We start from the raw sequence: 13279 nt of genomic DNA on the forward strand, positions 1-13279 counted from the left end.
TGTAGTGGGTAGAATTGTGTCCTCCTAAAAAATCCTTAAGTTCTAATCCCTGGTACCTATTAATGTGACCTTATTTGGAAATCAAATCTTTGCAAATGTAATCAAGTTAAAATGAGGTTATACTGCATGAAGGTGGACCCTAATCTAATGACTGATGTCCTTATAAGAGGAAAATTTGGACACAGACTCAGAAGACGCTGGAAAGAAAACCATATGATGACAGAGGCAGAGATTGGAGTGATGTGTACACAAGCCAAGGGATGCTAAGGATTGCTGGCCACCACCAGAAGCCAGGAAAAAGGCAGAAAACAGATTCTCTCTCATAGTATCTGGAAGAAAGCAATCCTACTGACACCTTGCTGGCCTCAGAACTGTGAGAGAATAATTCTTGTGGTTTTAACCCACCCAATCTCTGGTAATTTGTTCCAGTAGTCCTAGGAAACTAATATAATGCTGCTTCCTAGTGACTTTGAGTTCCAAAATGGTTTTATTCCAAAAAATGGTCTTCTTTGTTTGTTTTTTGGTCGTATAAGTATTTTTCACAACCTACACATAACATTAAACAACTCAGGTGGTCCACTCTTCCTTCTTTAGGCTCCTTATAGCTTTTTCAGTGATCACCAAACAGTTTTAGAGAAAAGCATATAAATATCCTCATTGTGTTTCCAAATCATAGAAGGACATTCTTTTTGTCCTGTACTTTGAAAATGTGATATTATTACAGGCCAGCCTTTTAATATCTTTTCTATGGCCAGCAACAATGATAGCCATCATAGGCACATATCTAAGGAGGCTGTCTACCTCCATTTCTATAAAGTAAAGAATCTCATTAAATAATTTTGCATGTTTTGAGAGAATCAAAAGTGAACAAAAACTTTCGTTATAAAAGCCTCAGTATCACGGGTAAACAGATCATACCCCTGTGTTAGAAGTATTGCATACAAGGTGTGCGGGACATTTGACAGGTAAGATCTTTTCATTTTATTTGGGAAGAAGTTTACAGACTGAAAAGAAACTGCCGAAATTTGCGTTTACAGTGTCTGCCTAATATCCAGATAAATGAGAAAAGTCTAGTTTATATTTGGACAAGATATCAACAATCTTTTGTTTTATGTTTTCTACGGTTTAAAACCCTCATAGAAATCAAGAAGACAATTTGAAACTCGATTTGTCAAATGAAAATACCTAATAAGTAGGGGGGATGATTTTTGTTGCTCTGACTTGGTACATCATTTGACATGGTATAGAAAGCGTGATTGCCATTAAGTGCTGGCAAAGTCAGCACTACACTGTAAGGGGCCAGCACAACTCTTATCAAAATCCCTTTTTGTTTATCCGTAGTTGCAGCCTCTGAGCCAAAATAGGTAATTTTACTCAGTTTCATAGAACAGTCAAGCAAACAAAACAATAATTTGTGTCTGTTTTGTGTAGTATGCCCAGGCTAATGCAGCCTGATGTAATTTATTATTATTGGTGTGAGTTGGGGAGACAAAAAAAACCCTTTTGATTGATTTAGAAACACTTGCCTGTCTCACCCCAGACTTGGGAGATTGTTTCCATATGTTCTTTCACATCTCGCTCTCCAGCGTGTCCAACCCCAAATTCTCTCTGCATATCTTACAGTATGTTCTGTTTTGATTGTTTATCTGCCTAATCTACGTGTGCATGTGTCCTCTCGTTTAGCCTTCATTTTTGGTGATGTCTCAGTCATGCCGGCATTGGGATTGTCATTCTCATTTTCATTATCTGAACTCTTAGAAAGCATGTTCATAATATTCACTGTGTTAAGCATTAAACTAGCACTATCTTGATACAAAGCACAATTACTGCACAGAGGAAGTCAGAGATGAACTGTTAACATTGACAGTGTACTTTTGTTGAACTTAAGTTGCATCACTAGGAGTGATGCAATGATGAATGATCCATGATTGTGAACCACAAATCATGGTTGCTAAATTAGTGGCCAGAGGAAAAAGCGGCAACTGCAGAGGAAAAGGCAGATAATTTTGCTGTGTCCGTCAGATACTAAAACCAGTATTGCTTTCAGCCCTATTTTTTGGACTACCATATGAGTTTGTACTCCCCGCTGCCAGACTTCTGCACCCATTGCCAAAGATCAGAACTTTTTACATCCCATGGAGGGGTTTCCCAAAATGGTTGATCAGCCTATGGACAACTCTGATGTCAGAGAGTGGACTCTTGAAAGTGAAGCAAAGGAGGTTGTACTTGGTATGATAGAAATAAGGCAGTTCTGATGATTTTTTTCCTGGAGGAATGATAAAATGTGTGACTTGATAATACCAGAGTTGGAGGAAAGTAATCTCACAGGTTTTAATAGATTTAACTAGGGCAGGTGTAGGAAGGTAGGAAAGACTGGCTTGGAGGCTGTTGGAGTATTTAATGAATGAAGTGCATAAGTTCAAATTACTGGGACTGGAGGTCATTGATAAGGATAGGACAAAGTTCAATGAACCCTGCAGGATCAATACCAACTCCCTATGGAGTCAATATTATGATCCAAAAGGAGGACTATTTGCCATTTGTACAAAAGGAAAACAAATACAACTTTTAAAAGTTTCAATGAATGATAGGAAAAGAAGTGGTGGAATAAAAGTTGTTTTTGCCCTGAATACCAGAGCTCCAGTAGGCCCTCTTGTCTTAGAAAGAAGCTATCTCTGTCCAGTTAATGATCATGCCCTAAGAGAAACTTGCCAATCTGCCTAATGAAGAAACTACTTACTAAATCTTGCTCATCACCACTCTTCCAAATACACTGCTGTAGTTTTCAAATGTGCTGAGGGAACCCATTTGGGCTGATATGAATAGGCTTGAGAGTCCACATGTAGTTCAGAGAATTTGATTGCTGCATGGAGAAAGACCATATTCTACCACACAGTTGGCTCCAATTGAAGCCGTTTTAGTACAAGAAGAAAAATTAAAAATTAAAACAAGACTTCTTATGAAGGGTCAGATATTTTGAGGGAGTGATCAAAATAGACCAACATTAAAAAAAAGATATCATAGGAGATTTGAACAACAGAATGATCAGGGACAAAAATCTAGTGATCTGGAAGAACAAAGGGAGAAAGCAAAGAATTAGAGTGAAATGCTAGACAAAGAAAACCTAGTGTGTGGAAAACAGGAGTAACTCTAGAAGTGAAAGGAGTAGATGTAAGGGAAACCATATTCAAAGAAATAACAGATGAAAATTCACTTGAACCAAAGAAAAACTCAAGTTATCAAAATGAAAGTACATCGCAAGGACTGGGTAGAATAAATTTTTTACTCATATGTAAATTTATTTACATATGTTAAATGTATAGATATATCTGGCTAAAATATCTGTACTCTGTTGGTGAAGAGAAAATGTTTCCTTTCCAGCATAGGAATAATGGTTTGCAAAGGAAAGAGCATCATACTTGTATTAAATTTCTCACCTGCAAAACTGATAGTAGTACAGTGCAACTATATTAATAAATCTTACAGGGAAATACTGCAATCTAAGAATCCTATATCTATCCAAAATAGCATTTATACAAGTGGGCAAAGCAAAGACTTTTGTTTTTTAACAAGTAAGTCTAAGAAAGTTCCTATTTATCCTTACTTGAAGAAGTATTGTAGCCTAAAGAAAAGTAAAACAGATCTCAAAAGAAGGAAAGATAGTGTATAAGAACCAGTGGTAGCCAATATGCCTTAAAATTTATAGATAAATTTAAGCAGTGATAAGATGATTTTAATTGTGATATGCGTTGAGAAAGGATTCTCAAAATATGTTATATACAACAGGAAAAATCCAAAATATGGCATGGACTACAGTTTTAAACTATTTCAAGTAAACTGTAGGAGTGGTAAGTGAGGATAGAAGAGGTTTTAAAAAACCTTATTTTTACTTTTAAGGTTTTACCTTTATTTATGAGGTGTATCAATTATGAGGTGATGTAAAACTGGAATTAGTATGTGGAATATGAAATTCAGTAAAGCCAAATTGATTATTTCAGTTAAGAGGATAAAGTTTTCTATTCATGGGGATATACATGGTAGGTCAACCTGAATTAAATAAACCATATCTTTATATGATATGATTTACATTTATAAAAATTTACTTTTTGAACAATAAGTAGACAAGGATACCTTTGTTTTTTTTCAATATTTATATTCACTGAAAATATAATATCTTATATACTACATGCTGGAAATGCTAAAAGGAAAAGAAATTTGCCATCTATTGGGTAGATAAATGTACAAAAAATGCAAATGTAATTAGATGAATGCTATAATAGATATATACACAAGGTGAAGTGAAGCATAGGACAAAGAACAGTTTTTGTGGGGAGATTTGAAAGAATGCAGAGCAAGTTAATGAGTGTGCCAGTGAGCAAGGTGGGAAAGGCATGCTGAACAGTGGAAATGTATGTTATGGATGAGAAAATGCAGATGTGTATCCCAGGTTATTAAATCGTACAGTAAAATTCTTAAATTGAAATGCATTGAAATTGGTGTGAAAATAAGATATCTGAAGCACCCCCTGTTGAAATTAGCTGTGAATACTTGAGTACTGTTCTGAGTTATCCTTAGGTATTTTTAAATTTCAAAAAAAGCAGCATTTAGAGGAATTGTGTGCAGCAATCAGATATTCACTACATATTGCCATTCTTTTTTTTTGTAGAAGAGAGCGGATATATATTTCCTGGCTTATTTTTAAACAGCAGTGAGTTTAGGAGTAGGTTTCACTTCTGCCTTCCCTGTGTTTAGGTCACCTAGGATATAATGAAAGGACGGCCCTCTTGCTTCAGTAGTAGCTATGGCTGCCTTGGATGGTAACTACAACCTGTACCTTTCCACAGAGAAGAGAAAGCATGATCAGCTGCTGTGTCACGTGTGTACTTTTCCAGTATTCCTGCATAGTGAAGAGGGAAAGGAGGACTGCGCCAGTGTCAGGGTAGATGTTTGCTCTTAACAGTACTATGTGAGAAATTAGGTCTTGTATTAGAACTGAGAAATCACAGAATAAATTCTACAGCCTAATAAAGATGTCCAGACATTAAAACCAACAGTTTGCTCCTCTATTTGCACGTTTTGCTAGCTTCTATATATCAGGAGCTTCCTTATGAATTATATAGTTTTAAATATTACAAATTTTCATGGGAAATTGGTTTCATAGAAATGGGCCATCTTTCTCTTTTTTTGTAATGTGCTTATCTCTCTTGTTTGTAATTATATAATTATATAAATATTGAAAGTCCTGTAATTACATGGAATGTGGCAAGCTTCTGATTTTTCATATTGGAAAGCCAGAGTGCCCAAGTGGCAACCTAAATAATATTTCTATAGAAAGTTTGCCTTTGTTCATTATTTTTTTTTATTACAGCCTCTTTTGGTGAAATGATTTATTTACATGTTTTTTAAAGTTTCTGTCCCTATTAATTGTCCTGATGCCTAACTGAGGGCGTTCAGAACTGATAATCAGTAGCTTTTGTATTTAACTCTGGAAGAACAAGCTGCTTATGATGACCCAACAGAGACATGAGGAAGGTTTGTGAAAGGGGTGTATTCATCCAGCTCTAATCCTTGTTTTCAGAAAGACAGTGTCTTTAAGTGTTCTCTAATTAGTGAATAGATATGGTTGTAAATTCTTGTAGATACCTTTTTTGTAGGATAGAAACGGATGCCTGGCTTGTTTAAAATCTTTGTTTTACATTTCTGTTAAGTGAAATTTTAATATGAACATTTGACAATAGAAAATAGGAAAAGTAATTTTTATACATATAATTATTCCTATTTTATTAGTCTGCTCCAGTGTGATGTTTCTTTTTTAACATCATCATAATTAGAAACTTGAATATTGTATAAGATGATGTCTACAAAATAAAAATAAGGTTTTATGTTTTGTTTTCCTGCTTGCTTGTTTGCTTTGCTGATCTCTTTGTGTACATAAAATAATGTTTACTTCTATGAAGTAAATTCTTTTTGGGTTTGGTAAAATTGCTTCTACCAGTCACTGAGGAAATGTAAACTAGGGAACAAGATACTGATATTTAGTCCTACCAAGAGGAAATATATTGCTTCAGTGAACTGAATATAAAACATGATCAGTGAAAACACCTGGAAATCAAAAAGAACAGATTTTAGTTATGCTTCTCTTTTTCAAAGAACTTAATGCTTCGCTATTATTGTTAGTACTAGAGAAGTAAGTTGGTAGTGATTTGAAATATGATAAATAAAAGCGTACCGAATGTCTGCTTCTACTCTTAGCACTTGTCTGATTTCCTTCTCCAGAAATTGCATGATGGAAACTACCATAGGGTTAATGCGAGTCAAATACACAACCTTACTCGTTGTAATAAATGTATTCTCTATTACTGTGTAATGATAAAGCCATAGTTATTGAAACTACCAAAGTTATTGAAACAGTGGGATAGGAGCTTTTTGCCTTTATCACCTGTATTATTAATTGGAGATAATTACTGCAGAGCAGCTGGCTGTTGGTTTTAGGGAGCATCAATTGTTCTTCCCACCCAACTGTTGGCTAATAAGGATAGTCAACACATCTGTTTCAACAGCTGGTAATTAACAAAAGCCTAATTGCTGCAACTCTTTTAACATCCAATCTGTGAAAAAGAAGGGATGTCGAAGAATATTATTTACTTTGTGCTTTGCGCTCTCTGAAACCAGTTTCTCTTTTTTTCTCTCTCCCTCCACTTTTTTTCCCTTACTTTGAACACCACTGCCTTTGTATGAAGCATTGAATGGCAAGAGAACACAATATGGTAATCCAGAGCTTAACTTTTTCAGATCTTTGTTGGTGTTTCTTATTGCAACATTTCTTTGCTAACTTGCAAGATAAAATGGATCAAAAGCATTTTGAGTAGTTCCATACAACAGCTAAAACCCGCAGCAGTGTGCCCTAGGCTGTGTTGCTGTTGTCTGCAGCAAGCAAAAGGAAACAGGGAATTCTCTTTTTTTATGCTTTTCACATGCTTAAACACAACTCCCAAATAATTCCACCTTCATATACAGAATTTTCCTTTAAATTAATGTTTATGTTGATTAACACAAATGAAGTCAGGTTTAGCAGTTTCTCTTCCTTTGTTTTGTCATCTCTTAAAAACTTCAGTTGCTTTGTTTAATGCCTCTATGTCAACTTAACGTATTCAAGAAAACTTTTAATTTGTATGTGAAATCTTGCTTCCTCTGTTTTTCTTTAAAATGTGTCTTGGTCTTTTTTAAAACTTCGTCTTTAATTCAGATAACTTCAGGGATTTCTTGTTGATTTTTAAGATGACTAGGAAATTTACTGGCTTAGTGTTAGAAACCAGAGTAAAATGGTTTCACAAATGAGAGACTTATAAATTAACATTTCTTTTCTTTGAAATTTCTTGGTACTCTTATTTAATTATGAACTATTTCAGTAAAAATATCTTTCATATAACCTTGGTTATAAAGCTTTATATTTATGTTTTATATAATTGTAATTTTTGCTAGTTACATATTAATGTTTACCTATTTAAAAATTTCCATGTAGAATGTAACTTATTAAGATGTTGTTTTCCTTTGTATAAGAATATGTTTTTCCAGTTATCATGGCTGATTTTTCAGTAGCCTTTTCCATAGTCTTACATTTTCTTTATAGCCTATATATATAAAAACTTTACAGTGAATGATATTTTTATTAATTAGAGATTACATGATCATACTGATTTTCCTTTTAATACATTCATAAAATTTTAGATTAATGTTAAGATTAATCTGATAGACAGTGATTACGGTACTCATTTAATATGAGTATTAGAAAATTCCTTAGCAAAAATGTTACTCAAGTTCACTTGATTAAACTCGCTTCACTAACTTTTCAGTTGGCAATATTTCTACGCAGGCAGTTCTTTAATTGTTGTAAGGTATGTTGAAAGGTATAGAAGAAATTCTACCCAAGTGCTTGCCATGGACTGAATTGCAGATTGCATAATTTCAAAATTTCTTGCTGGCAGGACAAGTTTAAGTTTAGTTCAGCAGGTGTTCAGGTGGTGAAGTGTATTATAGATGTAGTGAAAAACATACACGATCCTGAACAAATAAACAAAATACTGCTGACTAAAATTCTAACTAAATAGAAGAGCACCGGCCTATAGAGAAATGTTTACAACTCCTGTAAAGGAGGGGAATATTGTCATTTTGGGAAATGTTTGCATCTTGAGTTTAAATAAGAATTTAATTTTCTCTGTGTGCTCATGTTCTTAGGTAGTACCAGAGAGAGCAAGCTTGGTGAAAGGAATGTATCATGCCATGAGAAAGGAGAATGGACTTTTGGGGGGAACTCACATTCCAGCTGCTGCTTTAAGTGTTTTCTTGGATATAATTTTTTTTTCCAGAGGAAATAACCTCAAGAACAAGTGGTGTGATAGACAGAAAATCAATAATTTAATGGATAGTCTCTGAAGACTATGAATACTGCATGATTAACTTGTTTTCTAGACATTAAAAGAAGCAAATCTCATTAAATGATGGATAGATTATTAGTGAAGCCAATGAGATGGTCAGTGGTTTTGTACATATCGGTATAAATGACTTTCAGAGGTATAGTCAAGAAGTCCTGGGAGCCAGACATCTAATGGGATCTAACTAGCAACAAATTTAAGATCAAGGTAGTATCTTCTGAGATAGAGTTCATTCAGTGGAAAAGATAGAGCCTCCACAGTCTGAATTAATGGACAAAGAAATGGTTCAAATTAAATATGTTAAATTACTTACGGCTTAAAAATTGAATGATATCATACACTAAAAATAAAAGCACAAAAATAAGACTTTAAAATAAATGACAGTGAACAGAAAAAGAGCTACAAATTGGAGTAAACTATGTTACCTTTAGAGTCATCACAATAGGATATAACAGCTTGTTAAAAGTTGGAGAAGAGGTCAGCAAAGTAGTTAATGCACAGACTCAGGATTGTTTATTTAATGGATAGTTAAGAGTTCTGTACTCAAATTCTGGTTCTGACACTAACTGTTATTTATAACCTTAAAACCTGAGAGGTTTAAGTAAATAATTTCCTAAGAAGTGGTTCTCCCACCACAAGGAATTTTTTTTCCTGAAGGATTCACGTTGTTAAAGGTAGTTAATGGGGAATGTTTCAATTTCTACTTTTCAACATTTTATCAATTAAATAATTACTTATATATACTTTTCCCCTTTAAAATAAGCAAGACTATGATAACTCGTAAGTATTTGTTAAATTAGAATATGTGGCAGTTATTGGAAATCAGACATCTAGCAAGCTTATGATACAGTTTATCACTCAACTGAACCATGCTAGCTGCTGTAGTGATTCTGACCATTAAACTGTTTTAAATAGTTTTCATTCTTATATTATGTTGTGTTTATTGTAGAACAAAGAGGCTATTGTTTAAAGACAGGAAGCAAAAGAAATACTAATCATGTCACACTAGTTAATACAGAGCTTAAAAGTTATGATATTGAAAATATTGTTAGGGTGACTGTGTTCAAAATTTTACTTTACATTTCATATATTTGGATTTTAGACTGGATAGCCACACAGTGGGTTGTTCTCAGAGAAGGGCTTGCAAGTGGCAATCTGAAACCTTCTCTTGTATCTTTTCTATTGAAAAGCAATTCAGGAAAATTATTAAACTATTAAAATAATTAAATCCAGTTAATGTACCAAATGTGAGAATTCCAAACATTAAATTATAAAAACAGTTTGGTCTACTTTTGATTGCATAATATGTGTTAAATTTCAATATAGGCTTTTCCTTCCTGAAGTGTGGCAAAAAGATACTGTGGTGACCGTTCTGCTGCTGACCTGCCAGGTCCTGGACAAAATCTAATTCATGCATTGCTAGACTCACAAAAAATAGAGGAAAGCTTCCAAAGATTTTACTTCACCAAAAAATTGGGAGTTGAACCAGAAACATCCCCCTCTCCAATGGTAAGCAAACAAGTGTACCCCAGCTACACCAGGGGCAAACATCTATAGAAGTACTTTGATCTTCACTTGGGATCCCAATCTGAGCCAGAAACTGCAGCATTAATCCAGACTCCTTGAACTTTATCTAGGAATTGTCCCTACTGACTCCCTGATGAAACAGACACAAGTTCTCCTGAGAGAAAGGCATCGCCAATTTAGTCCAGCACAATTCCCATAAATTATTATCTGGAAAATGTGAATGCACAACAAAGGTCAATCAAGCACATGAGAAAGAAAACCATTATAAATGGTAGTCAACAGACACAACAAACCCAAAAAGAGAACACACAAACACAATAAAGTCATCTGTAGAATATAGAATAGCTATGTACGAAATGCTTCAATGAATATTTAAATAAATAGATTATGAATCACAACTATGTGAATAAGCCACAGTGTATTCTAGGAAACACCAGGCAAATCTGAAAAAGAATCACATACAGTTTCCAAAAAAAGAAAAAAACATGAAAATAACACATTTTCAGACAACTAAAAATTGAGTTAGTCATTTTCAGCTTTGTATTAAAGAAACTTTCTTTAAATAGAAGGAGCATGATTCCATAAGGCAGGGGTCCCCAACCCCTGGGCCATGGACTGGTACCAGTCCACAGCCTGTTAGGAACCAGGCCTCACAGCAGGAGGTGAGCAGTGGGCGAGCAAGCAAAGCTTCATCTGCTGCTCCCCATCACTCGCATTACCGCTTGAACCATTCCCCCCACCCCCCAGTCCTTGGAAAAATTGTCTTCCACGAAACCAATCCCTGGTGCCAAAAAGGTTGAGGACGGCTGCCATAAGGAACCTTCCAACCAGGAAGGAATGAAACACAAAAAAAGTGACAAGTATAAATGCACATTGACTCAAGAAAATTATATTAATAATGTCCTTTGGGGTTCAAACCTAAATAAGATGAATTATAATACATTTAAAGAACAGTAACAAATAAATTGGGAGGAAAGTAAATAGAGTTAAAGGATTTTAGGTCCTCTCATTGTCCAGGAGTATTAATATTAGATTTATGATAAGTCAACTTGAGTCTTGTAATTTCTGGGATAACCGTTAAAAGAATGTGAAGGAAGTATTAGGTTCAAATAAAGAAGAGAAATGTGATAATAAAAGAACCCAAAATATAACAAGAAAAGGTAATTTTAAAACAAAAAAGTAACAGAACTGGCAGGGCAAATAGAAAGCACAAAATAAGAATGTATACTTAAGCCCAAATCTAGAGGTAATTACATTAAATGTAAAACGATCAAATGTCCCAGTTAAAAGACAAAGATTTTTAGACTGGAAAAAAATACAGGCAAACCTCATTTTATTGCACCTTGCTTTATTGCGCTTCACAGATACTGAGTTTTTTACAAATTGGAGGTTTGTGGCAACACTTTGTCAAGCAAGTCTATCAGCGCCATTTTTCCAACAGCATTTGTTCACTGTGTGTCACATTGTAATAATTCTCACTATTTCAGACTTTTTCATTATATTTGTTATGGTTATCTGTGATCAGGGATCTCTGATGTTACTATTGCAAAAGGATTACGACTCACTGAAGGCTCAGATGATGGTTAGCATTTTTTAGCAATAAAGTATTTTTTAATTAAGGTATGCACATTTTTTTAGACATAATGCTGTTGCATACTTAGTGGACTACAGTATAGTATAAACATAACATTTATATGCACTGGAAAACCAGAAAATTAATGTCACTTTGTTTATTGCAATATTCACTTTATTGTGGTGGTCTGGAACCGAACTCGCAATATCTCTGAGGTCTGCCTTTATGCTGTTTACAGTAGTCACGTCTAAACCTAGGCATGTAAAGAAGATTGACGTTAACAGGATATAAAAAAGATATGCCATGCAAACACAAATAAAAAGAATGCTGTTGAAACTTTATTAGTATCAGGGAAAATAGAATTTAAAGCTGCAAGGTTTTTAAATTCATTTATTTTGCTTTATATACAATAGGTGAAATCATGGCTCACTGACAAGATGGTTTCCTGTCACAATGCAGTGTTACCATGCAAGCTCGTGGTTGCCATACAACCACTATTAACTCCTTTTTTTCCTTCCTATCATTATGTGCCCTGGCAAACCTGTTCTAGAACAGTGTGAATTACAGGTATTTTGTTTCATCGCCCCCAGAAACATGTTCACCTAGACAAATCAAACATTTCCTTTCTTCATTTCCCCATGTATCTGACATCATTAACCAAAGGCTTATAAAGACCAACAGATATTCAGCAGGCTCTGTGTAAACCTGTAGTCTCTGGTACTCTAGATACATAGTCGGCAGACTATGGCCTCTGGACCGGCTGCCTGTTTTTATAAATAAAGTTTTTTTGGAATACAGCCATGCTTGTTCATTTACATATTGTCTATGGCTGCTTTCACTTTACAACAATAATTGAGTAGTTACAACAGAATCTTTATGGCTCACAAGTCTAAAATATTTACTATCATCATAGTCCTTAACAACCATGCTTTAGACGACCACGCGGCTTGAACTTACACTTTAAACCCAATTCCTTCTCACCTTATTGACCTGTTACTTGATACAATGCTCTTCCTTACTGACATAAGTTATTTCCACAATAATTTCACATCAAAGTTTCAATCGTGTCTATTGTACAGCTTATATATTTGTTCACTTTGATCTGGCTATATAGTATGGTAAGTTATCTCATTTTATCATTGTATAATCATCCTGAGACATGATGATTATCACCCCCATTTTATCAAAGAGAAAACTGAGGTTCAGTGGCCCTAACCTGTTCAGTTATTCATAGAATAATTCAAAGAACTAATTGCTGGAAGTCAAACCCAAGTTTGTTCTTAATCACTGTGCTGTGCTCTCTTTCTTGCATACTTCTCTCTACCCTCCTTTTCTCTTGTTTCATGGTTTCTGCTCACTGTTCATAGGCCAATGTCTGCCTATGAATGTTTTTATTTCTGTTTCCATTTCTTTCCTCTCTCAGGTCAGATGATAGATGACTAGACAGTGCATATATGACTGCTTTTAAGTCTAGAACCTGATCATCCTTGGTCTGAGAGACATGACATGAGGACAAAACATAACAACCTCTGAGGAATAACCTTTGAAGAGCAATACACTGTAGTAATATACTGTGGTGGACAATCCCAGTCTTCCTATGAAGGGGAAATGTAATTGAAATCAGTAATTTGTATCTTTCTGATATAGTAGCTTCTAATTTTTTTAGATATCCTTTCGCAGTGTTTCTTTACTAGGTTCTTAACATGCTTCTGAGGTTGAAAAGTCAAATACTAGAATGGCTATAGTC

At 34.6% G+C, this 13279-nt stretch overlaps 1 protein-coding gene across 11 annotated transcripts in view; it reads left to right on the forward strand.

Moving 5' to 3' along the window:
* The window catches only part of MIPOL1 (mirror-image polydactyly 1), a 336113-nt gene that overhangs the window by 189044 nt on the left and 133790 nt on the right, over positions 1–13279 (forward strand). Inside the window, exon 10 of one of the 11 annotated variants that reach the window (XM_028166080.2) lies at positions 8236–9578. The exons of the other annotated variants lie outside the window; for them this stretch is intronic. Within the exon in view, the coding sequence (XP_028021881.1) occupies positions 8236–8433 (198 nt within the window). The 3' untranslated portion in view covers positions 8434–9578. Of the gene's footprint in view, positions 1–8235; positions 9579–13279 lie in introns of those variants that run through there. 11 annotated transcript variants of the gene reach the window in all.

This window comes from Balaenoptera acutorostrata, chromosome 3, assembly GCF_949987535.1.
Source record: "Balaenoptera acutorostrata chromosome 3, mBalAcu1.1, whole genome shotgun sequence".
NCBI lineage: Eukaryota > Metazoa > Chordata > Mammalia > Artiodactyla > Balaenopteridae > Balaenoptera > Balaenoptera acutorostrata.